Here is a 26778-nt window from a genome sequence, read left to right on the forward strand (position 1 = left end):
TTGGATCCTTGAATCCGTCCCTTCAAAAACAATAAACAATGAACCCATATTCCAATACACAAAAAATGGCCAATTTCTAGTAGTTGGTGATGATGATTGAACCTTAAAATTAGGTGTTTTCACAATACAAGGAGCATAGTTGTCAGTTGTACCTGGAAATCTATATGAGATAGAGCGCTATACCTGATCTTGGATTGTAGAGCACAAAAATATGCCAAGAGAGAATAATATCACACTTCACTAAATATTCACAACGATTCAGTATAACTAATAAGATTAGAAGAGAACGATATTTGAGTTAGATGCAGGAAAGTTAGTGAAGGGGTATGAAAAATTATGTATAAGGTATATAAAGAAAGAAGAAACAATTGAAAACATAAAGAGTTTAGTAAAGCTCAAAAATAATAATTTAATCATCAATTTGATCATCAAACGTGGTAATAGATTTTTATGAAATTTGACAGGTGTGTTCTTTTTTAAATTGTGCGTCGATGTATATACAAGGTTTTTGGAAATTTTGCATTTCGAGGATAATATAAAAGGAAAAGAAGCCTCCTTCATACGCCAATATTATAGTAAAAATCAGACTATAGAATTGTTCATCATAAATCAGGTGTCGAGTGGATTAAAATTGTTGTATGCAGTGACGTTTGCAATTCAATATCTCAATGTAACTTGGTGAAAAAACAGCTGTTGTGTAGACTATTAATTGCATGTAGTGAGGCATGCAATTGATAACTTGAAGTAGCATAGTATTTTCTCCCGAATTTTCTCTGCTTTCATGATAGTTTGAAGCTTTGGATGATAGAAGCATAGCTGTTTAGATCAAATTATTGGCATTGTCGATACAACAACCAAAACAGCCATTAGTCGTTTATACACTGATATCTCACCAAAACGGCAGGACAGAATTTACTCTGATGGACAGTATCAGAGGAGACTGTGGTTTATTACTCCACGAGGTCTACTGTTCACAGTACTACTAGTCCAATAGATTTCAAGAAGAGGAACGAAAGTTCGTACCCATTTAATTTCCTTTTATTTCTACAGGAATATGGAGAAGTAGAAGCAAAATCAGAGAAAATAAAATAGAATAGGAGAAAAAGAATAGAGGGGAAAGAAGAGAACAGAAGTAAAAAAATAAGGGATGAGAGGATAAGAGAATATAAGAAAATAGTTATTTGTGCAACTAGTGCGCAAAGTGACAGTTTGCTGCACCGAAAGAAACGTTTACGCCCGAGCCGTAGGCGAGGGAGGAATGGTTTCTTGAGTGCAGCACAGGAACTTTGTGCACGTATTTCACATTAAGTTTTTCCTACAGTTACCATTGAATATGAAAAGTTGGTAATTATGGGTAAAATTGCCTGAATAATGTATGTGTGTTTGAATGGCGAGGCGGCTGTGTGGTGTGTGCTGTGGTGGCACTGTGCTGTCGCTGTCCTTGGTTATAATATTATATGAATAATAATTAGCGCGTTGTGCTTCGTTGCACCTCTGCTCACTATAGCAGCCACAGCAGTCACTGTTACCAACTTCATTTTGATTTTGCTGCACTGTTGCTCCATATAACCTACTAAGTATTTTGCGTTGCCATGTTGCAAATCTGGAGTGCAGAAAAATTTTTCCCGCACTAGAGCGGAAAAGTGATTCTTTGGGTTCTGTAATCAGTGCAGCAATGGCCACTTTTCAACGTAACTGTAGGAAAAAGAGTAGAGAAGTGGCACTTCTACTGTACTTTCTACCATTTGCGACGAACTATAGTGAGGTCCACATTATAATGGCAGTGGATAAAGATAGAAAAATAGCGACGCCTATTCACTGAATTGATTAATTATATTCCTACACTGTCAAAAACATAATTGGCATCATTGTGAACCTAGAAATGGATAGTACCACTGGCTTTGTCGAATGATAGACAAGGATAGCAAAATCAAAGTTGATCAAATACTGTCATTATAACGTGAACCTCACTATAGAGGAGTTTTCGGTCGTTTGGGAAACTGATCACTTTCAGTCATTTGGGACTCTCACCACTTTCGGTCGTTTGAGACTCTCACCACTTTCTGTCGTTTGGGACAAAACACGTTTTCTGTCAATTGGGAAAATTCTTAAAAGTTTTCTGACATTTGGGATTCGGCTGAATGAGAAAGTTCCAGTTTCAATATTTCATTAATTCTTCCATTTGGGAAAAAAGTAGTTTTTGGCCGTTTGGGAAAATATAGCATTTCGGTCATTTGGGATTCTGTCAATTGGCATGCCACCCTCTCCAGTAGCGCTGCCACCACCAGGTTTTTAGGGTCCTGGGCCCTGCTACTTTTATAGGATAATATTATTAAATAAATACGCAAATTCATCAAAACCAACTCACTCTATTGAAAAAATCCCATAACAAACACCTATACTCTCTCTCTCTCTTTCTCTCTCTCTCTTTCTCTCTCTCTCTCTAAACATAATCACTCCTCAATCACATTACTGAAACTACATCTCACTATCTCACGCACAACCATCCTCTAGCTCGTCTCGGAATGTTCTCCCTCTAGTTTTGCCTCTACGCGGTCATCACTCTCTCAGGCTCAGCTCACCAGTTCAAAAGTCCAATTTGGTGGCCTGAGTGATGACTCCGCTATTATAATAATTAATAACCTATGAGAGTGGGGTGTTTGAATTGTTACAGAATGGTTTGATAAGAAAATGGATCAAGACTTTCAACGTGAAGGTGAAATACCTACATGCATTTGAACCAATAATGTCGGGGCGTTGTTGTTCATCCTGATAGGCCAGCAGTCACTCCATAGTAATATTTAGTTCTAAAATGAATCTGACTTAATTCAACAAGCAATTCATTAAACATATTATCATTATCATTCATAATTTTTTGTGATATATTCATACTCAGTGCATTTTTTCAAACAACTGATCGGTGTCTACACTTAATCCAACAAGTTCAATAATCAATCTATTGTTGTGTTCTTCAAACATGTACCGTACGTGGAGAATTGGTCTCTGACTTTTTCGTACCATCAAAATATTCAAATCCTCATAAATATAGCTTTTCATGAGCCAATAGTTGAGGAATGATTATTTTCATATGAATAATTTTTATTCTAAATTTTATTTGAGCTCTAATAAACGATAGTTTTTATTGATCTATCGATTGGCTGCACTGGGAGCAAAGATCCCTTTCCAAGCCAAAAGCCAAGCCTCTGAGGTTGTTTGGTAATTGGTTTTCTTGAAAAAAAGTGTTTGTTTTTGGTGTTATTTGTTATTAATTTGTAACTGTTTATCAAGGTGAGTTGCATTCATCAAATTATTGTATTATACTTTTGAGTTTTACTGCATGTTTTCTTTTTTGGGTGGATAGTTGCTGTTGCTCCCTGAAAATTTCGGCTCCTGACTCCATGTTGAATTATTATCTGACATGACAAACAATTTATTTTTGAAACCTATCACTCTTTTCTATCCCTCTTCGTAGTAATATCAGTTGATGACTTATCTTGTAACTGTATAATTCCTATTTATCAGTCCTATATATATTTTATAAGTCCTATATATCATTCCTATTTTGTGCAGTTGTCTCTCTTTTCTGCAGTTATTGGAGCTTAAATAATAGAACTATTAGTAAATTTCTTGACACAAAACAAAAATAACTTCACTTAATAGGTCAATTGTCAAGATTAGTGAGTACACTGAAACTTCTCTATAATTCGTAGTTTTGTCATCAAAAACACTGTAATTAGTATTCCCATAAAGATAAATACATAGTAACTGATAACTCCAGTAATGAGTTCATCGAAAACTATGCTACAGTAACTAATAACTCCAGTGATGAGGAGACCGAAAATCACATCAACTGATGAAGTGAATTGGAAAAAAGGGTGTTGTGATTTATCATTAGTAAGCTGGAATATTAATTGCATGCAATTACCACAATTTACCCATTTATTCATAACAGCTAATGCTGATTGTTAATTATTTACCCATACGGAGTGAACTTTAAAGTTCTATGGATTCACATATAATAATATAACTAGAGACACCCTTGGTTGAAGAACTCGCTCTTGAACAGTTGTATTGATCTCTGAATCTTTTACAAGTATGTCAAATTAATATTTAACAATATTTTCTAATATTCATTCATAGAGGCTATATTATGAATTAATTATGGGCAAAGATGGGATCAGTATCAATGATATAATTTTCTCGTATTTTGTTTTATCAGCCTCGATATTGCAGAGCTTGATATATAATTCGTCACCCTCCAAAATTCGTATTAAATGCTTGGTCCCGTAAGCTACAAATTATATAGGTTCTACTGTGTTGAATGTAGTCTAGCCTACTGGAGGTTAATTACTCGAACATTGAGAATTTTGAATATAATAAAATTATTCAGTATTGTTTTTCATTTTGAATGTCATTTTCAATACTGGAAGATATACAGTTATCATTTCCCAAAATAGCGGGAAAATGTTATTTTTTCATGATAATATTTTGATGATTGATTTTTCTACGTTTCAACGACGGGATTTGCTTTTGTCTGTATATGTATGTTGGCATGTTTGTAAATTAGCTTTTGATGATTACAGCTTGGCAATGCTCTCGGTTTTATTTATAACAGGTAATATTGTCATCGTCAATACACGCCAATCAGTCATTGGATGTTTTTCCGATGTCCGAAGGGCTAATTGAAGTGACATATTGACAATGAGATCTGTTTATAAATGCTGTACGAGGTCTACTGTTCACAGAACTACTAGCTACAAGTATTCAACTGCAGAAGTCGAAATAGACATTTCATTTTACTCATGGAAGACACCCACCCTTATCTATCTACTTCACGTCTATGAAGATAACAATATCAAAGAAACAGAGTTGAAAGTACAAAGACATAGAGATGGAAATTTAGAAGTGAATGAATTGCTATAATTCAATTACTCAGGTATATTAAACTGACACTTTAGCATTTACCTGATTAATATTACTGCAATCATTATGTTTTAAATTCAAATTTGCGTTGCGTTGCTGTCACTCGGCTGCTCTCTGCACCATTTTCTCGAATCATGCTCATGCATAACTTCAAAAAAATGACGTCAACAAACTTGGTGACTCAACACATCTGTCTCGTTTTCAACTGACAATGGCAAACTCTTTCGATCAGCTGTTTTCAACTGACGATGAAAAACTCTCTTGACCAACTGTTTTTAACTGACGACGGAAAACTCTCTCAGTCAGCCTGCTACTCGGTTGATGAATATTATTACCGCACCTAATCATTTTTAAGTTCCCTCAGTGAGTTATCCTAAACATGAGTCCTAATCCAAATGATGATTCCCGTATCACAAACTCTATATTTCAAACTTAATCAAAATCGTTAGAACCGTTTTCGATTTCCATCAGACATACAAACAAACTAACAAACAGAAATTGAATATGATGATAAATACGTCTATAGTAACATCCATATGGGAACGTCTGTTATAGTAGACTGCACAAAACTAATCCGATGTTAGTTGGAAGAGCTGAGTACCTCCTCACCCCTTACCATAAACTTTGCCAATTCTTCAGGTGTACTGTATTATGAAAATATCAATATTTACTTATAATCAGCTGCCTAGGGGGCCTAGGCCCCCCTCGAGGATCAGATAAATAATGAAAATGCGGGTCTATCTACACGAATCCTCAGAGTCTCATAATGATTTAATACTTATCTTTATCAGCAGTAGTATAATTCCTTCTACAGTATCAACAATGTAGCAAAATTGCCTTGAAAGTATGGGTAGAGAGTAATAAATAATATATTTTTCTCTGTGGTATAATTTGAATTCAGAATGGGTACACTTATTGATCAGAGCACAATAAGTGAGTTATTGAATAAATTTCAATGTGAGATTTACAAGTTGCAAGATGTCACAGTGATAGCAAAAGAAGGGCACAATCAGACAATCAAAAATGTATGTAAAGGGTTGTTGAGAATTAAGGAAACAGCTTGATGTATCTTCAGCTTTCTAACTGTAAGTTATTTTCAATTAGAATATGATCCACAATGAAATTTTTGAAATTGTCATTGTAAAAGAAAAATGTATCTTTTTCCATGATTTTTAAGAAATCTGTTTCAGTGTATTCCTACTCTAGGGCCTCTCTGTAGACCCATATTTCTAATAAATATTCCATGATTGAATTCAATAACTAATAATGTATATGTTTGTATTGATACTTCAACCACATTTGTATAAAATTGGAAAAAATGAAGCATATAATAACATCTTCTAATGTAACATTTATGGGGAAAAACCCAGGTCCCTCTATCCTTTGGGGGTATATTCCTCCCCCCCAATACCCCTTGGTTTTTACCCCCCCTTTAGCAGTTTGGTGAAATGGCACCACTGAAGTTGAATGAAATCAACTTGGTAATTGTATGGCAAGATTACGATACATATGAGCTCTACTTAGAAATGGATTGTGAAACAAGATAATTGTACTGGAATGTAATAAACTGTGATATTTTCATGATTATATAAAAGCAATTTAGCCATTCATTTCAATCATTGAGAGAAAAACCAATAAGATGCTCATATTATCTTCTCAAATCTTAATACATTAACAATACACTACCGGTAATTCACGTGTAAATAATACTGATGTGGTCGATTTCAATGAACATTAAATGACAGGTGTGTTCTTTTTAAATTGTGCGTCGATGTATATACAAGGTTTTTGGAAATTTTGCATTTCGAGGATAATATAAAAGGAAAAGAAGCCTCCTTCATACGCCAATATATAGTAAAAATCAGACTATAGAATTGTTCATCATAAATCAGGTGTCGAGTGGATTAAAATTGTTGTATGCAGTGACGTTTGCAATTCAATATCTCAATGTAACTTGGTGAAAAAACAGCTGTTGTGTAGACTATTAATTGCATGTAGTGAGGCATGCAATTGATAACTTGAAGTAGCATAGTATTTTCTCCCGAATTTTCTCTGCTTTCATGATAGTTTGAAGCTTTGGATGATAGAAGCATAGCTGTTTAGATCAAATTATTGGCATTGTCGATACAACAACCAAAACAGCCATTAGTCGTTTATACACTGATATCTCACCAAAACGGCAGGACAGAATTTACTCTGATGGACAGTATCAGAGGAGACTGTGGTTTATTACTCCACGAGGTCTACTGTTCACAGTACTACTAGTCCAATAGATTTCAAGAAGAGGAACGAAAGTTCGTACCCATTTAATTTCCTTTTATTTCTACAGGAATATGGAGAAGTAGAAGCAAAATCAGAGAAAATAAAATAGAATAGGAGAAAAAGAATAGAGGGGAAAGAAGAGAACAGAAGTAAAAAAATAAGGGATGAGAGGATAAGAGAATATAAGAAAATAGTTATTTGTGCAACTAGTGCGCAAAGTGACAGTTTGCTGCACCGAAAGAAACGTTACGCCCGAGCCGTAGGCGAGGGAGGAATGGTTTCTTGAGTGCAGCACAGGAACTTTGTGCACGTATTTCACATTAAGTTTTTCCTACAGTTACCATTGAATATGAAAAGTTGGTAATTATGGGTAAAATTGCCTGAATAATGTATGTGTGTTTGAATGGCGAGGCGGCTGTGTGGTGTGTGCTGTGGTGGCACTGTGCTGTCGCTGTCCTTGGTTATAATATTATATGAATAATAATTAGCGCGTTGTGCTTCGTTGCACCTCTGCTCACTATAGCAGCCACAGCAGTCACTGTTACCAACTTCATTTTGATTTTGCTGCACTGTTGCTCCATATAACCTACTAAGTATTTTGCGTTGCCATGTTGCAAATCTGGAGTGCAGAAAAATTTTTCCCGCACTAGAGCGGAAAAGTGATTCTTTGGGTTCTGTAATCAGTGCAGCAATGGCCACTTTTCAACGTAACTGTAGGAAAAAGAGTAGAGAAGTGGCACTTCTACTGTACTTTCTACCATTTGCGACGAACTATAGTGAGGTCCACATTATAATGGCAGTGGATAAAGATAGAAAAATAGCGACGCCTATTCACTGAATGATTAATTATATTCCTACACTGTCAAAAACATAATTGGCATCATTGTGAACCTAGAAATGGATAGTACCACTGGCTTTGTCGAATGATAGACAAGGATAGCAAAATCAAAGTTGATCAAATACTGTCATTATAACGTGAACCTCACTATAGAGGAGTTTTCGGTCGTTTGGGAAACTGATCACTTTCAGTCATTTGGGACTCTCACCACTTTCGGTCGTTTGAGACTCTCACCACTTTCTGTCGTTTGGGACAAAACACGTTTTCTGTCAATTGGGAAAATTCTTAAAAGTTTTCTGACATTTGGGATTCGGCTGAATGAGAAAGTTCCAGTTTCAATATTTCATTAATTCTTCCATTTGGGAAAAAAGTAGTTTTGGCCGTTTGGGAAAATATAGCATTTCGGTCATTTGGGATTCTGTCAATTGGCATGCCACCCTCTCCAGTAGCGCTGCCACCACCAGGTTTTTAGGGTCCTGGGCCCTGCTACTTTTATAGGATAATATTATTAAATAAATACGCAAATTCATCAAAACCAACTCACTCTATTGAAAAAATCCCATAACAAACACCTATACTCTCTCTCTCTCTTTCTCTCTCTCTCTTTCTCTCTCTCTCTCTAAACATAATCACTCCTCAATCACATTACTGAAACTACATCTCACTATCTCACGCACAACCATCCTCTAGCTCGTCTCGGAATGTTCTCCCTCTAGTTTTGCCTCTACGCGGTCATCACTCTCTCAGGCTCAGCTCACCAGTTCAAAAGTCCAATTTGGTGGCCTGAGTGATGACTCCGCTATTATAATAATTAATAACCTATGAGAGTGGGGTGTTTGAATTGTTACAGAATGGTTTGATAAGAAAATGGATCAAGACTTTCAACGTGAAGGTGAAATACCTACATGCATTTGAACCAATAATGTCGGGGCGTTGTTGTTCATCCTGATAGGCCAGCAGTCACTCCATAGTAATATTTAGTTCTAAAATGAATCTGACTTAATTCAACAAGCAATTCATTAAACATATTATCATTATCATTCATAATTTTTTGTGATATATTCATACTCAGTGCATTTTTTCAAACAACTGATCGGTGTCTACACTTAATCCAACAAGTTCAATAATCAATCTATTGTTGTGTTCTTCAAACATGTACCGTACGTGGAGAATTGGTCTCTGACTTTTTCGTACCATCAAAATATTCAAATCCTCATAAATATAGCTTTTCATGAGCCAATAGTTGAGGAATGATTATTTTCATATGAATAATTTTTATTCTAAATTTTATTTGAGCTCTAATAAACGATAGTTTTTATTGATCTATCGATTGGCTGCACTGGGAGCAAAGATCCCTTTCCAAGCCAAAAGCCAAGCCTCTGAGGTTGTTTGGTAATTGGTTTTCTTGAAAAAAGTGTTTGTTTTTGGTGTTATTTGTTATTAATTTGTAACTGTTTATCAAGGTGAGTTGCATTCATCAAATTATTGTATTATACTTTTGAGTTTTACTGCATGTTTTCTTTTTTGGGTGGATAGTTGCTGTTGCTCCCTGAAAATTTCGGCTCCTGACTCCATGTTGAATTATTATCTGACATGACAAACAATTTGTTAATCCTATTTCTAAGCTTACTCTTTTGGAGAATTAGTTAATTTATAAGTTCCTTATTTCTCTGGTTTCTCATTACTGTTTTCAAGGTATTAGTTTTTCCCAATATTACTTTCTATCGCCGGTACTTAGTTCTTAGTAAAACTGTAAAGTTATTTATGCTACGTGGATGCTTGTAATCAACCTACTAACTGGTCCAGGGAGACAATATTAGGTTTTAGCAATTTTCAAATATTGTTAGTTTGTATGTTCATATATTCAGTTTCTTCAACCACAACTATTTATATTGTATTTTGGTTTAATATTATAAATAAGCGAATAAATTATAGGTTTGAGTTAACAGTTCTGTAAATTAAACCCGGTTGCACAACAGCCGCTTAAATTTCACGAGAACCAATCAGAGAACGCGTTTTTTAAAAGATGGCTTCTCTGATTGGTTCTTGTTGAATTAATCACGTTTAAAATTTAACAGGCTGTTGTGCAATCGGCACTTAGTCTTGAATGTACTATAAATAAAATACTACTGCAAAACTATATATAGCCAGTGTATGCCTTCATTGAATTCTTTGAAAAAGAGTTCAAATATCAAGTAACTCGTTAAATTTTACACTAGGTTTGACTAGTTTAGAACCCATTGAAGCCATCAAAAACATTTTAAACCAAAATAAAATATTCAACTTTCTGCTATAGTAGCTCAGCTAATCCTTTGAAATCGACAAAAAATTATAACATAATTATAAATACTCGTCTTAACGGGAGTGCCCGATGATTGATACATTGTTTTATGTTAACTATTTTTTGATGTTAATTATTTTTCAGAAATACTGATCAATATGCCTGGCTTCAGTAGTGTTGGCACCTTCAAAATATTTGTTGGAAACTTGATTGATAAAACTACGTCAGCGGATATAAAGCCGCTTTTTGAAAAGTATGGAAAAGTTGTAGAGTGCGACATAGTTAAAAACTATGGATTTGTGGTGAGTTTTCCTCATATTTTTCACTTGATGGATTTCGTATATTTTATTAATTTGTCATTCGACAGTAGCTTTGATCTTGATCAGTACAAATAAGCTAAATAAAATTGCTAAAAAATTGAACTCTGACAAGGCTAGAGTTGCCACTTCCACTGTCCGAGTATTCAAGCTCCTATTGACAAATCTATTGAAATTCTAATATTTGTAATATTGTAAGTCTACAATGTTTTGCATCCATGCTGCCGGGTAAATTTGATCATCTCAAGTGTGGTTTTGTTCATAGAGCTGTTCCTCTTTTTTGTATCAAAAGCCTGGTTGCACAACGGCTTGTTAAATTTCGATCATGATTGAATGCCACAAAAACCAATCAATGCTCTTTTGAAAAGAAGGATTCTCTTATTGGTTCTTGTGGCATCAATCACGGTTAATAGTTATTTGTATATCTAGAATGAAAAGTGCTTTTTTTCTCCCTGAGGGAAAAGTTTGAAGCCCGAGGCGATCCGAGGGCAACAATTTTCCCTCTAGGGAGAAAAAACATTTTTCACTCGTGATATACACAACATTTTTCCTCCACCTACATTTTTATAAAAACTGCAAATAAAAATAATTTTTAAAAACGTATGTGACCAAACAATGTGACCAAACATAATCTAAAAAGTAAACAGAAACAGCTGGCTTGTAATCACAGTTCTCCTCCGACAGCACTATCTGTCGGCTAAATTTGTAACAACAATGACAGCTACAACTACAGCTATGATGAAGTTCCCGTTTCAAATTTGATTAGTTAATAAGTAATATTCGTTGGCTGGTATTTTGAATAACATGGATTAAAAGAAAAAAATATACATTTTTTCTAGTATAGTGATATGAAGTTTGTGATAATAATTTCAGCATACAAACATAAATTTTATATATTACGATCAAATGTCTGGTTGAGGTATTGAATTTAGTTGGTTTAATGACTACTCTATAAATGCTTCCTCATCTGAGCTTAGACCTTCTGACCTATTTCAAATGTACGTTTTTAAAATAGAGATGCTTCCCATGTTATTTAAATGGAGTCACTTTTAAACTCCCTAGGGAGTTTTTCTGTTTTTTAGTACCGAGAGCGAAAAAGTGACACTTTAGTATCATGTTTCAGGGAGTAAAGTAAGTACTTTTGACAGTAGGTGGAGGAAAAATTTATTATGCTCTACGGAACATTGCAAAAAACAAGTAACGTTCAATAATTTTTTTCATTGTGGCCGGAAGATTTATCAGAGGGTAATAGCTACACATTAAAGGCTTCCAATACAGAATGAAAACCGTCACAATTGAGTCGCTAATGGTGTGTACTGACTTATGCACCACGAGCATGCGCATTTCACTTTTCATCAGCTGATTCCATATTCGTAAAAAACAGTAGCCTAATATACAGATTAAATAAGCATATCATCAGCTGATGAGAAACGAAATGCGCGTGTTTATGTCGCATAAGTCTGTACGCACCTCATTATTATGAAAGTATTAAAAAATATTATAACTTCTGACCCTTATAAAAACGAATCTGCATGTAGCTCGTTTTTGTGTAAAACTATGTCGGAGCACCCATGATCAACAACGCTAATACAATCAACAACGCTAATCCGGCAGCTTGGACTTACTTAGACATTTTCATCAAACATGTACGAAACATGCTTCATCAACGTAAATTGACAGTACTGTCCAAAATAAAGTAATGTAATACTGGATAAATTGCTGATTTACTCTCGTTATCACTTAGTTTTCCGTGACAGTTTTTATTCCATGTTGTTTCAATCAAAAGACCGGTGGTGATAGTATTGTTTTGTTTTTACAAATGTTTTTATTTATTTAATTTGAAAATTTATTCCTTATTTTAAAAATAATTTACTATAACAAAAGCGTCTATTTTTATTGAATATGTCAAGTTTCTTTCTTGTTATTCATTTTACTGATGAAGGTTTCAACCAATACCAGCGCAGATATATATTTTATGCTTTTGAAAACGTAATAGATTTGTTACTTGATACAAAATCGTTATGCATAAGTTTAATGCATGTATTACTTTTTAAAATTGTTCTGTTTTGTATAATATATATTTTTTAATTGATAGGCTTATTGGACGTTCCATAAAAGTATGCCACACATTGTGGCCGTAGAATGAATGCATGTTAATTTATGTCATTATTATCTTGTATTTATTGTTCAACATTCTATTGATGGGAAAATTATATAACTTGTAAAACTTTATTGTATTTCTGGGATTAATAACGAGTTTTATGAGATGATTCTAACGTTATCAAGAAACACATTGAAACAGCATTGAGCATATTTAGCTATGCTCAGAGATCACCTAGAAATTTAAAAGTAATAATTGGGTGGATGGATTGCTTACTGCTTTTTCCTATGCAGCATATGGAAAATGAAGAGGCCGGGCGGGACGCTATTCAGAACTTGAATGGGTACCTTGTTCATGGTACAGCTATGAAGGTGGAAGCTGCTACCAGTCGTAAAGGTCCTCAGGCTTCTACTACTAAAATGTTTGTCGGTAATCTTTCCGACACAGTTAAAGCTTCCGATGTTAGAGCTCTATTTGCCAAGTTTGGAACTGTCGTCGAATGTGATATTGTTCGCAATTATGGATTCGTGGTAAGTGGGCTAGACTTAATTGATGTTTTACTTAGATATAGTTTTGGCGATAAGGGAAACAACGCTGGGATCAGAGCTGATGAATATTGTCTTACTGTGTGGAAAATTTGACTATTTATCAAATTTTCTACAGCATATGGAAAGTGAAGAGTCTGGACGAGAAGCTATAAAGAACTTGAACAACACTGAAGTTCATGGCACACCCATGAAAGTAGAGGCAGCAACCGGGCGTAAGGGAGGTAATTCATCCAACACTGTCAAACTGTTCATTGGTAACCTTTCCGAAAAGGTTACTGAACCCGAACTGAGAGCCTTGTTCGCCAAGTACGGAACTGTCGTTGAATGCGACGTAATACGTACTTTTGGATTTGTGGTAAGTTGCTAACATCAATAAACTTTGATAACAATCTTCACAACGGTATAATTCTGTCCTTTCAATTTTATCAAAATTCAATGATAACTCTCAAGCCTAAATAACGCCATCTAATTGAATAAATTCCACACTTGTTGATCCACACTTTGTTGAAAATAGTTATAGACTTTCAACTAGTTGATACTTTTCATGTGGCTAATTTTTTAATGTATAGGCTTCAGTTGATTGAATAGGTACTGTACAATATATAGACTGTACTATAATATAAAATTACACTTGGTACTCTATAATATAGACTATTATGTTGATTTAATAGGTAGGCTACGTACTGTATAATATAGACTTCTGTTCAGTTTTGGAATAAATTTGAGACAATGAAACCCGTCATTTTCAAAGCAAATTTTTGTTCAAATCCTCCTCTTCCATTCGTTCTCTCCAGCAAATCATGCAATCATATTTGCTGAAAAGGTTGTAGCTATAAAAGAATATGACAGTTCGCCAAGAACGTAAGGAATGCTCTAATTTTATGTAAAACCAGAATTTTGTTATGATTTATTTATTTGTTCGTTAGTACAAGACTATTATTCAAGTGATATTGGAAGAGCAAAAACAGATATACTTAATACAGCTTAAATTGATGAATGCTCTAATTTTATGTAAATCCAGAATTTTGTTATGATTTATTTATTTATTCGTTAGTACAAGATTATTATTAAAGTGATATTGGAAGAGCAAAAACAGATGAAGCTGTTATTAATTCTGTTTATTAATTCTCTAATATTCCTCTCACTAATTTGGATGAGTTCGAAATTAAGTTCAGTCACACTGATTGTGTTTATTCCTCTAGAAAATTATGAAAAAATAACATGAACACTAATGATGAAAATTAGTATTTCCATATAACTGAGATATTACTTTAAATATGTAAATAGTAATGAAGTTATTGCAGAATTTCAATACGGAAAAAGTCGAGATATTTTTCATCCAAGTGTAATTTGTAGTCACTCTGTATCTGTACTGAACGTATAGATTATCTAGATTGTGTCTTGTTGATAGCATATCGATACCACCGATGTGAACACTTGTATAAAAGAGTTGAACGGATACGTGCTGGATGGGCAAGCGATGAAAGTTCAGGTTTCGACGAGCAGAGTTCGCCAGCGACCCGGCATGGGAGACCCCGAGCAGTGCTACCGGTGCGGCAGGGGCGGCCACTGGTCCAAGGAGTGTCCGAAGACGGCGGGTCGCCTGGCCGGACCTGACCGCGGCTTCAGGGACCGCATGTTCGGTCGTGACCCCTACCCACCGCCGCCGCCACCTCCATTCTTGCGAGACAGCATCATGAGCGCCCGATTTGGAGTCAAGGTTGGTGATCACAAGTGCTGGCTGTAATAACTAAATGTGGCTTTAGACTACTACTTTGGTAGTACATGTAATTCACATTTGAAGTTGGCTGTTGACCACTACTTTTAATAGTAATTCATAATTTATTAAAAGTGGTTGTACACCAGTACGTTTGGCAGTAATTCATAATTAAAAGCGGTTTATATCATTACTTTGGTAGTAAACTGTAGTTAGTATTCATTAAGTAGAAAGTGAATTGGAAAGTCGCATACTCAAATTATAAAATTAATACATACCAGGGATCTCAATTATTGAATATTATTTAATTTCCCATATTCATAATAAAAAGTATTTTTTTTTAGTTTTTACAGTGAATTAATAATTCTTTTTAATTTTTGTCAGATTGTTATAAAATTATATAGAATAGAATTTGATTATCAATTTCGTCAAATAACTTGAAAACTGTACTTCTGCAATAATTGTTATCCTCCAATATTTAAAATTCATTTGGAAATAGTAGGCTGTAAAAAATATAAGATTTAGACACTTAATAATTACTTGATTGGCAAAAACCGGTCGTGTATTTGAAAATCAATGGGTTCTTCATAGTCATTGTATTTAAAAAAATGGAAAATAATAGAGCAACCATTCATTTGTTTGTTTCATCTTGAATTCAATACAGTACTTTCTTTCTCCCATCTAAATAATAGAACAGATTGTGACTGACTTCTATCCTTGTTTTATATTGAATTCAATATTTTCTCCTACCTAAATGATAGGACAAATTTCAATGATTAAACTTGAATTCAATACTTTCTCATACCTATCTAAATAATAGGAGAGATTGCCTCTGACTTCTATTCTTTTTTTCATGAATCCTTCCAATACTATCTGCTACCTAAATAATAGGACTTGTTTCAATTGTGCGTTTACATTGCAGGACAGCTACTACGACCGTTACTATGACAGACCGAGCGGTCGATTCGAGGACTCGCGCGACTCGTTCGAGAGGCGATTCGCGCCGCTGCCACCACGTGACCTGGGCCCCCCGCCTCCGCCCCCCTCGCTGCGGTCGCGCGACTTCCTGCCGCCTCCCATTTCGTCGCGCCGCGAACTGCCGCCAATCAGCAGTCTGCGCATGGGCTCCTCCTCGCTCAGGGACTCGTTCGATCGCGGCAGCGAGTACAGTATGTTTAGTCGCCGATCGCCCCCTCCACCCTCTTCATCCAGATTCAGGTAACATTAGTCAATGAAGTCGATTAGTCGATTGAATAAAAACTGTAATCTAGTGACTAGCATCAACTAGTCATTGACTCTAGCTATCCTATATAAATAAGATAATACAGATTACTCGAATTCTAGCATTTGCTTGAAACTTAATTGGAACTAGCAATTCCTAGCTTTTATTCAAATGGCCTAATTTATCGTTTGACCGTTTTATATCAGTATTAGCATAGAGAAAATATAGCATAAGAAGATATCTCAAGGTATAGGAAATAATTCTTTATTAGGCGGAGTTAGGACTTTGTAGTTCAACCACTCAACCTCGAAAGCCTTAGTGGGGTTTCACACCAAAGCTGAGCCGGGCCGAGCGGATTTGTGCAGTCGGCTTGACGCCCAACTCGAGCGTTTTCGGCCAAGCGGGTTCTGCAGTTCTGCCTTCTTACAGTTCAGTTCGATCTTCCCACGTAGTGAGTTGCGCAGTATTTTGTATTTTTGTATGACTGAGCGAATCGCCAATCGGCTTCAGTGCGAACGCAGGCAGATTCCGCTCGGCTCGGCCAGGCCCGGCCCAGCTTTGGTGTGAAATCTGCCTTAGGGTATAAGACGTTTTTTTAAAGTTGAAAATTTTATTGTTTGTTCAAGCCGATAGTCCACGAAGTTTTTTTGTTATGCTATGTAATCCTGGTAGTCTCTAATACTGCAATTCATACACTCTCTCGCGTCCAATCGACAATAATCCGCTTGACATAATAGTTCATTTGGGAACACAAACGCCCTATATCCTGCGATATCTTATGCTACCTTTTCTCTATGGTATTATTTGAAAATAATCCAAGTATTCTATCTATCCTTCCATATTGCCTTTCATGGATCATTTTGTTAACAGTAAAATCAATGATTTTCAAGAAATTTTATTAAATTAATCGAAATATGAAATGGATTGATTCAAAACACCGCTAATTTTTTATCAATGTATAAATAAATAATAATAAAGTAAATGAATATTGTTGGAAGTGTTTTTATGATTTAATTGCGATGATGATTTGTCGAATTTTCTGGAGTACTGTAGTATAGTAATAAGTCAAAATAATGAATTTTTTCCACAAATCACAATACAACTCAAACAACTTGAAAAAAATAGTATACTAAAGATCATATCAATGAGCTGTACAAGCGTTCTTTAGGCGTCTTGTAAAACCTTTACATGGAATGTTATGCTATTTCTAGCTTTTCACCTACTTTTGTCCTAATTTCAGCTGATTTATTCTATTTCTTGTGCATTTTCCAGTCGCAGTATGTACGATGATTATTCCAGAGACTATGATGACCATAGGTGAGTTAGTTTTCATATTCTTTTTGAAAATGCATGCTACTTTTAAGCTCATTACAAAAGTCAGACTACTGAGCTTATTTGACTACCGGTACTGGAATAAGTCGAGTTCACATGATTAGTCAAGTACTACGTGATGAAGTTCTCAGTGGATCTAGACTCGTTCTCAGAACAGATACAAAACATCATCCATTTCATAAGATGGTCAAATCATGCCGTAATTTAATTTATTGCGCAGTATTATTAACCTAGATATTATTAAAACATAGATTTCCGTTACATATTCGTTCTTATTCAGAGTAGAATTTTATCTGATCGAATGATGATATCAATGGATTTTCGCGTGAAAACATGCTGATAAAATAAGCATATCAACATTATTGAAGTTCAGCTTTTATATGCTGATAAAAATTATGGGTTTGTAATATTGTTTTGACCACCTGCCTCTTGAGGTTGGCCGGAATAGCTTACTTGATTCCTTCAACTAGATTCAACCAGGACCTCCTATACAGATAGGAGGTCCTGATTCAACAGTCAACAATTCTAGCAGATAGATAGCAGTGCTCCCATGAATTAAAATTAGTTTCGTTTTTTAACAATATTTCTTGAAAATTTCCTTCTTCAACCGCGCACCCCTGAAATCTCTCCATCGTAGTAATCTACTTGAAGGATGGAGCAGTCTATTTCAGCAAACTCTATAGTACCGTATTTCTTGAATATTTTCTGTTATCGTTTGTAAATTTCTCTTCCTTGTCTGAGGTTGGAGTAAGCTAGCAGGCTTTCAACGTAATCAGTCTAAATCTCATATCTAATCTTTGGTGTAACAAAAATACACATTTACATCCATTTACTAGCGGGCACAACTCGAAATTATACTTCAATGTAATTTGCATGAGTATTGCTGTAGATTTTAGTAGCTCATGCAAATTTCATTGAGAAATAGTTTCCTATCGGGAATGCTATTAATGCTCAACTCACACTTACGCGACTCTGCTCGAGAAGAGACTCGACTCTAGTCGAGAGCATGTGTTTTCAATTGGTGACACTCAGACCAGTCGATTCTAGTCTCCGCGCCTGTCACCATTTGAAAACACATGCTCTCGACTAGAGTCGAGTTTCTTCTCGACCTGAGTCGCGTAAGTGTGAGTTGAGTGTTGGATCTGTCTTTTGTCAATAAATGTGAATGAGACTTGATCGGCTAAGGTTAACATAGTGTATAGGATAGATATTGTTTAATCCTCATTCGTATTTTTTTGGTATTTCTTTATTATTTTGATCATTATCAAGTGTCATTTCATTTACTTAGACTTGAAAGACCAAATATAACAATACTTGGTATGTTGATTGTCAGTTGTGTATGTTTATGAATGTTATTAACCTGACTTTGAATGTTGGCAGTTGAGCGTTTGCGTATTTAGGATGCGATAGATGAGAAATTATCGTCTGTTCATCTTAACCTCAAATAAATGGTGAACACTTAACACTGAGTGTCTTGGAAGAACCGAGTACTTTGCGAAACATTGCATTTCACATATATCAGTTAATAGCAAGCGTCCCTCTAATTAATATTAGTTTGCAGAAAACAATCACGTTTTATCTCGCTAAAATCTGATCCAAGTAGTCCTGCACACCACCAGATGATGTGCTTTTTGAAATTTAACTATGGCTTTACTTCAATGATATTACTTAATTTCAAAGTTGAGTGTTAAGTCGTCTTTAAAATTGATGTACTATTTGATATGAGGCGAAGGTCAGACTGTTCGTGGCCTTGGACTGGGCACTTGATTAAATTAATAAATATTAGAATTCCCCAATAAACTCTAGTTGAACGTTTCGCATCGGTGAGATGAATTTTGACGTATAAGATTTGTACTGCCATTGGTACGCCTTGCGTGTGATAACTTGATGCTTTGTAGAGCCTCTACTTGATTGAACGTAACCAATAAATAGGCATTGTGAAATTAGGTGATAATCTTATTGTAGTGAGTCTATAGTTGCGAATAGAATGCTTTTTTTGCGACGGTGTTCAGTACACGACAGTCCGGCGAAAAGCCGACTTTTTTCGATTATGTCGATGCGTGTCAGGTTAGATGCTGAATAAGGATTTTAGTTTTATTTATTTGATTATGAGTGACATGATTTAATATGTAAATGGATTTGTTTGGCAGAATGAATCTGCGTGGTGCATCCCCGCGCCGTTACGCGCCGTATTAAGCCGTTAGTGGGCCGTTGGACGGTTGCGCGCGTGCGTGTGATCGAGCTTCCGCCCCATTTAACCAGAATCCGAGGAGGACGGACCGGCCGGCCGTTTATTCGCTCGCAACAACGTGCTCTCAAAAGACTCGATCCATTTATCAAATATTCATAGTCATCCTAACACTAAATAATCGACTGAAGCTATCGATTTCCTCATGTTTTTCAAATTAGACATAGTTACTTTTATGTGCCGCAAAACAGTTGAACATTTTAGTTTTTTGAGTTGCGTTGATTAATATTATTTATTTTATTCTGAGTCATGTTTCAATTGTTCAATTATATTCTTTGATCGAATCAATTAAAATTGACTCTGAAAGGACGGGATCATCCGTGTTATTGTGTATTGATGGTGAATCTTCTAGTACTGTGGATGTATTTAGATTTTAAGAAACTAGAAGTTATCGGCGACGCTTAAAACTATATCAGATTCGCCGCTACTAGAATAAAATTTGCTTTCGATTTTGAATGTTCAACTTAATTTTACTTCTTGATTGTCCAATACTATTTTAATGAAATAAAGTCTAGAATAAAGTGAAACGACCGAAATTCATTGCGCTTCCTCGGATTCCTTTGCCGGTTCGTGACTGAACAAACAAATCAAGATGGATGATCGGTGAGCAGCTGATTGCGGTTGGGACGATGCGATGCGGTTAAGCGATGTGAGGTCAGGCGCCATTCGATTAATACTTGCGGCCGCTTCAATCGATCGCATTACTGCCGTCGTGTATTCTAACGTGCTTCTCTCTTCCATTCTCTTGTATGCTATTTCAGTATCGATTACTATTTAATACTTTTCATAAAAATTATGTATCTATGTGTGAATTGAATTTTTTGGTGCCAAATTTGCGAGGTAAGGCGAACATTGCGCTTTCGTTTTAGATTAGTTTACCTAAGTTGCAGGAGGTCCGCAAATCTAGATATCCTCTGTGATATTTTCTGGGCTATCTAAAATTTTAGCTATTCCGAAATACTCAAATAATAGGCTACACAAAATTAAAGTGACACGTATTTTGAGGAAAGATTGAACTACTGTACAAGTTTTGGAGTTATTTTAGAATACAGTTTCAGTTTTAGTACAACTTAACAGTAGTAGGCTACGATACAAGTTTTAACACATTTGATGAATCTCCAATAAAACATATAATGCACACACTCTTATCCAGTTGAGATGCTTATAAGTTTTAATTCAGAAATGGCAATTCTTGCTGAATTCTTGGTTGTGATCAGGATAATTTCTGTTCTGCCTTGAAAATAACACAAAAGTGAATACAAATCTATTGAAATGAAGCATAATGAATATTATTCTGATATTTTCAAATCGATAATATCGATTCCTAAATATTGTTATTTCCGAAGCATATATTTTGTGTTTGCATTATATTTTGACGATCTAAATCGATTCCAGTCTCGAAGGAGGTTACCCTATTATATTATGCTAATTAATATTATGCATACGCATAATACGCGTATTTATTTCATGGGGTCTGGTTATACTAATACATCATTTCATGTAGTAGCCAATTTCTATCTTAAATACATAAGATGGCAAAAATGTTAGCACAGTAGAGGTCGCGAGATTAGTTCTGGTCCTTGCCTCTCAAACGCTGGAAGTGAGCAGGTTGAACTAGAACCTATTTTCTCACTCGCACATAATATCATGATCTAATTTCCTTCTCTCTCTTCCTTCCTATTATCCGAAAATAAACATAGAATAGAAACATCGGTCTTGAAAGGCAAGGAATAGACTGCAGAGTTCCGTACCTCCATCAGAAACATTACAGTGATCGGTAGCATGTAGGGGAACGTTAGGGTACAGAACTGCTCTCGTGGCCTCTTCTAAGGTTTTAAGTTTGAAATTCTCACTAATTTTTAACTTTCTACCTAGGAGAGAACAAACAATATTAATGTCCATTGTTTTGAATAAAAAGGCAAAACATTCAATCCACTCAATCAATATACAGCTGATGTCTATCAATAGGGATGATGATAAGCTAATTTTGGTAAAGAAGTCAACTTTGATTGATAATGATGCATATGATAAGTAATGCATTTTCTACTGTGAAATTCTTCAAGCGAAAGGCTAGTTCTCATTTATGCGCATGACAAAGTGTTTCTCGTATAATTAAAAAACGTTTCCATGAAACTAAATAACGGAATTTCATAAAATGAAATCTTGAATCTAGGTTTCACTGCACAGTTCTAAGAATATTTTTCCATTGAATGAGTTTGGTTTGCCCTCTAATGGTAACTTCCTATTTGTCAATCTACATGATCTATTTAACATGCTTCCCCTCCCAATGCCAATAATGAATAGTAATTTGTTAAGAATAAGAAAAATAAGAATGATTTTTATTCCTATAGTGCATACAAACAATGCTATCGGAAACGTCAAAATATACATCATAAATACATCATAATAAAATAACGAACAATAGAATAAAAGTTTCATTCCATTCAGGACACAAACAATGCTATTGGAAACCTCTATTTAAGGTTTCCTCCTTATATGTCAATAAAACAATAATATCAAGAATAAAACAATCCAACGTAAATAATGCATCATTTAAATATAAGCACATAAAAATATAAAAGACTACAGAGTACTATCACGTATGGTTTCCAAAAAAATGATTCTCTACTAGCAGCTGGAGGAAATCAGAAAGCGAGTATAGTGGGAACTATAAGAGAAGGTTTTCAAGTTTTTGTCGGAATACTGTTAAAGGCAAGTTTCTGGCTGAGTCTGGCAGAATATTAAAAAGTTTCAAGGATACATGATTAGGACTAGTTAATACTTTTTTCAGTCTTGTGTAAGGTACATCTATTTTTGTCTTATTTCGTGTATTATTCGTGTATTTCATTTGTTATTAAGGATAGGCCTTCATTACTGATCCACCATTTTAATGTTTAAGGTTGAAATAGTGGCATTAGGAAACTGTAGAAAAGAATTTGGCTTATGCGGGTTTAAACCAACAGAATGGAAGTGTAAAGCCTGTCTAGGATTAGAGATTCCTAGATAGACCCTTGCTATCTAATCCACTCAGGAGTTTTTTTACGATATAACTTATCATTAAAATGATTGGGAGAGAAACATAAGGTTAACCTCGAATTTTTATAAAATGCAAAAGTCCAAATAGATTTATCACCAAATCAGTATGAGCACAATTTTCATTCCAAAAATATACTAACCAGATATTATAATTCATATACTTGTGGCATTAATATTTTTGTACTGTAGCGAAAATTTAATTCTAGAACGAGTTAGCTAAGTACAAGAGCTTTAGTCTCGATGGTATTGATCGGACTCAGTCAAACTTATCACTGGTACAGTAGTGGTTTGGAAATCGTCTATCATGCAATTTCCTATAATTGAACTAGATTCAAGATTCTCAATTTTGCCATTCAAACTAGAAAATAGCTTTCCCGTCCTTAGGTCTTGGATGTTTAATCAACAAAAATGAACGATATTATTATTACTCAGTGATTCGGGAGTACAGTAAGATTGAAATTATCACAACCACTTCTTTACTAGAATGTTTAAGAAACTTGTTTTGGCTGCTACACCATTATCCATTCATAATTTCCAATATTGCCAATATCTAGTAACTGGAAGCCAAAGTGTGAATTGGGCCATACCGTTGGTAGATGTTTGACCTAACAAGGTCAAGACAAGGCCATGACAAGACACACCCATAATGGATGGATAGGATTGAAACTACAATCATAAAACACAATGAAACAACGTCAATTGAAACAAAAACTAGAAGCCCAGTAGAAATAATTCAGTGACGGATACAACAATAACGACTAAATTCAAAGAGTAACTTTGGAAATAGGTAAAAATAAAATATGCGGTAACGGACGTGTCTAGGTAAAAATTCTAAAAAAACAATATAATAAATAAATAATTAACAACTACTCTCAATTCCTAAGCGATGACTGGAACGACCCTAGCCGTTCAGCTGCAGCTACAATGCAGTCCACTGTCGCTCGGTTGTAGTTACAATTATACAGTGTAGTGTCGCTCGGTTGCAGCTACAATGCAGTGTAGTGTAGCTACAGCCAAGCAGCTCGGGTCGTTCCAGTCGTCGCTTAGGAATTTCATCTTGATAACACTAAATTAGTGGTGTTTTAGCTGGTTCAAATTTATAAGATCATTTAAACTAGATGTGGGATTGGGTTAAACTACCCTAGTTTTATGCGAAGCATACAAAACTGTTCAGTGTCTGTCCTTGCTATTAAAACTGTATAAATTCAACATTTCATTTGATCTCCAACTTGTGTTTTTGATTATTGGAACTTGAAAGCTCCATACTTAGAACAAGTATCTGATGCGTATAAAACCGAAAAAAATCTATGTAGGTTTTGGAACAATGTCTACTCTGAAATGAGTTTGGCAAGATGAGTTTATTTGGGTGAGATTAGCAATATTGTAGTAGGCCTACCAAATAATGATATATAGAGATTGGAGTAGTCAGAAAGGAGACTTGAACTGTGACGAATATTTAATCGCCAATAAACAAAAGTTCGTTTCTGGTGAATACTGTATTTATAACTACAAATTGAGAGGCTGGGAGGATCCAAACATTTGGACCCGCTTCCACCAAGCTCGGTCAACACATTTGAACATGGTCAAATCGCCAACGATTTATAACGAGTGTACGAGAGTAGATGTGATTTCTATGGCAATAGTTACTATCGATAATTCCAGTGTTAAGCGTACCCGGTTTGAACATGTTCAAATATATTGGCCAAGCATTAAATCTAATTTACAATAAAACCTATAGATTTAATGGTTTATTTTATTTAGTAATACAGAACATTGTAGAAACCAAACCCTGAACATACATAATTAGTAATATCGAAATGCTTATTACTGTACATAACTATAATATTTATTTATTTAATACAGTAGTTCACCTTACAGTCGCCTTTTTGCGTCCATTGTTTGGGCAAATTCGATTGGACTCATACTAGCCTACTAACCATTTTTCATTGTTCGTCAAAATATCATTGCTTGGCATAACATCCCACAAAAACCTCATCGAAAAATATTTAGTTATGAATTAAATACTAATTTAATACTTCAATTTAATAATTTCTTATGCATTAGGATTATTTGTTTCATTATCATCCGGGGATTAGAGTAGTGAAAATTAACTCTATGTGAATGTATCTTTTCTTTAGTTGCCTATTAACTTTTGAATTTCAGGAAATACTTCAATTAATTATAAGAATTTTACCTAACTTTGTTAACTGTATTATTTGTGCCTAAATGCATGCATTGAATTTATTTAATTTTATAAAGGGAGTTTTTGTCATTAAATCTTGTGATTTTAAGCGCTAATAAAGATTATGATTTATTTTAATAAATTGTTATTTATTGATGTGATACCTTTAAGCAGGGAGTCAATGAATTCAGAATAGTTATTTTGATTTCATTGACAACGCAGATGAATTCAAAATAATTTTTTGATTTTATTGATTATGCCTATTTTCTAACAAACTTAGTCTTGCTCATTTTGTATTCTATCTTTAAATCTATCATTGAGCAAATTAAAAATAAACCAGATGTAATTACAGAGATGTTGCAATTATTCAAATGCTAATGAATTAATAATTGTTATTAAACGAAAATCCAAATTAAATGCTGTAATTCACCCCGAAGACTTCTGCTACTACAAATATTGAAATATGGAAGTATTGAATTTCCATCTACCGTTTTACCCTGTTGTCAATATTTGCAGTAACAGAAGTCTTCGGGGTGAATTACAGCATTTAATTTTGATTTTCGCTTAATAATAATTGAAAATAAATCATGCTCAAAGTAGTCTCCTTTACCCTATATGAAAATATTCTCTTGAATAACCAGTTCATAAATGAATACTCGCCTAGAGCCTAACGATTTTATATAGAAATTTAATAATATAATAAATACAGTAAACTATTCCGACTTTGTAGTGAGTTTCACTATGAATTATCAGCATTCCACATAAGTAACGTGGATTGATAGTTGATAGAAATTGAGCAAGACATTATTTTGAGGGTCTGGATAACCGGGGCAGCTTACTGAAAAATTCAATTATTCCGTTTCATCGGACACAAAAATATAGATTATCTTGAAATCTAATAAGTGAATACTTGTTGGCCATCAGTTTTACTTGAAACCAAACACTTTGAATGTTAAACTGTTTGATTTTTGAATCAATATGTAAATAAGAATACAATTTATTAAATATACCCTGATTTAAAAATACTTATTTACTTTCCGACTGCAAATAAGTTATCTGTGTGGAAAAGAACTTCTAGCTTCTTTCTTCTGATAGGTAATCAAATCAATCTTCATTTGAGAACGTCCAATGAACTAATTTTGGACCGACAAAGAAACTTGGTCATCCTCAGTAATGTTTTCCTATACGTCTGTTTGGAAAATACCGAACGGTACTGGGTTTCAATTCAGACTCCGCCACACGGTCTAACAAATTTAAATTGAACGCACACAGCTGCAGACAGACCGAGAGAAAACTGCATTGAATAAGCTGGTGGTTTAATCTCAAAATGAACCACATTATAACAAACGAGCTATACTCCCGGTTGCAATAAAGTCTGTTAACTTCTAAGCCCGATTAAATACCACGAGAACTAAGCAGAGAAGCCTTCTTTTCAAAATAATCTCCGATTGGTTGTCGTTGAATTAAATGTTAATTAAAATTTAACATGCTTTGGTGCAATCGGGCCTTAAGGATTCAATCCAATCAAAACTGAGAATCCGTGGCACTAGCAAACGTCACTTAGTACTACAGGCCTACTCATTTGTGTTATTCATTTTTATATATTATTAGGGCTACTTACAAATAATTACTATTTCCTTGAAACATAACTATAAAGGTACCAAGTTTAGTGTTATTTCAATCAATAAACTATATGTACGGCACTCACCTTAGAGGCTTGTACATTTTTTAACTCACTTTCATTGAAGGCTCTTAGAATAATGAGAATTTG

The 26778-nt window shown here is 34.7% G+C and overlaps 1 protein-coding gene across 6 annotated transcripts; it reads left to right on the plus strand.

The window, feature by feature from the left end:
- The first annotated feature begins 3154 nt into the window (after window positions 1-3154).
- On the plus strand, window positions 3155-20316 carry LOC111052816 (RNA-binding protein lark). 6 transcript variants are annotated; one of them, XM_039432218.1, is made up of 8 exons: window positions 3155-3288; window positions 10449-10606; window positions 13016-13252; window positions 13386-13625; window positions 14682-14990; window positions 15910-16205; window positions 17482-17526; window positions 19692-20316. In XM_039432218.1, exons 2-8 carry the CDS (start codon window positions 10463-10465, stop codon window positions 19735-19737), a joined length of 1317 nt encoding a protein of 438 aa, XP_039288152.1. In that variant the 5' UTR covers window positions 3155-3288; window positions 10449-10462; the 3' UTR covers window positions 19738-20316. The 6 variants fall into 6 exon arrangements, with proteins under 6 accessions (XP_039288152.1, XP_022195298.2, XP_039288166.1 ...); XM_022339604.2 differs by lacking the exon at window positions 3155-3288 and adding an exon at window positions 9330-9486; XM_022339606.2 differs by lacking the exon at window positions 13386-13625 and having other exon boundaries at window positions 3157-3288.
- The last annotated feature ends 6462 nt before the right edge of the window (window positions 20317-26778 follow it).

Source organism: Nilaparvata lugens, chromosome 1, assembly GCF_014356525.2.
Source record: "Nilaparvata lugens isolate BPH chromosome 1, ASM1435652v1, whole genome shotgun sequence".
Classification (NCBI taxonomy): Eukaryota; Metazoa; Arthropoda; class Insecta; order Hemiptera; family Delphacidae; genus Nilaparvata; species Nilaparvata lugens.

Excerpts from the sequence above, each read along its gene's own strand:
- LOC111052816 (XM_039432218.1), top strand. The coding sequence starts at position 10,463 with ATGCCTGGCTTCAGTAGTGTTGGCACCTTCAAAATATTTGTTGGAAAC. Across the intron at positions 14,991-15,909 it reads GCGCCCGATTTGGAGTCAAG|GACAGCTACTACGACCGTTA; the intron begins GTTGGTGATCAC and ends TTTACATTGCAG. Across the intron at positions 17,527-19,691 it reads AGAGACTATGATGACCATAG|AATGAATCTGCGTGGTGCAT; the intron begins GTGAGTTAGTTT and ends TTTGTTTGGCAG.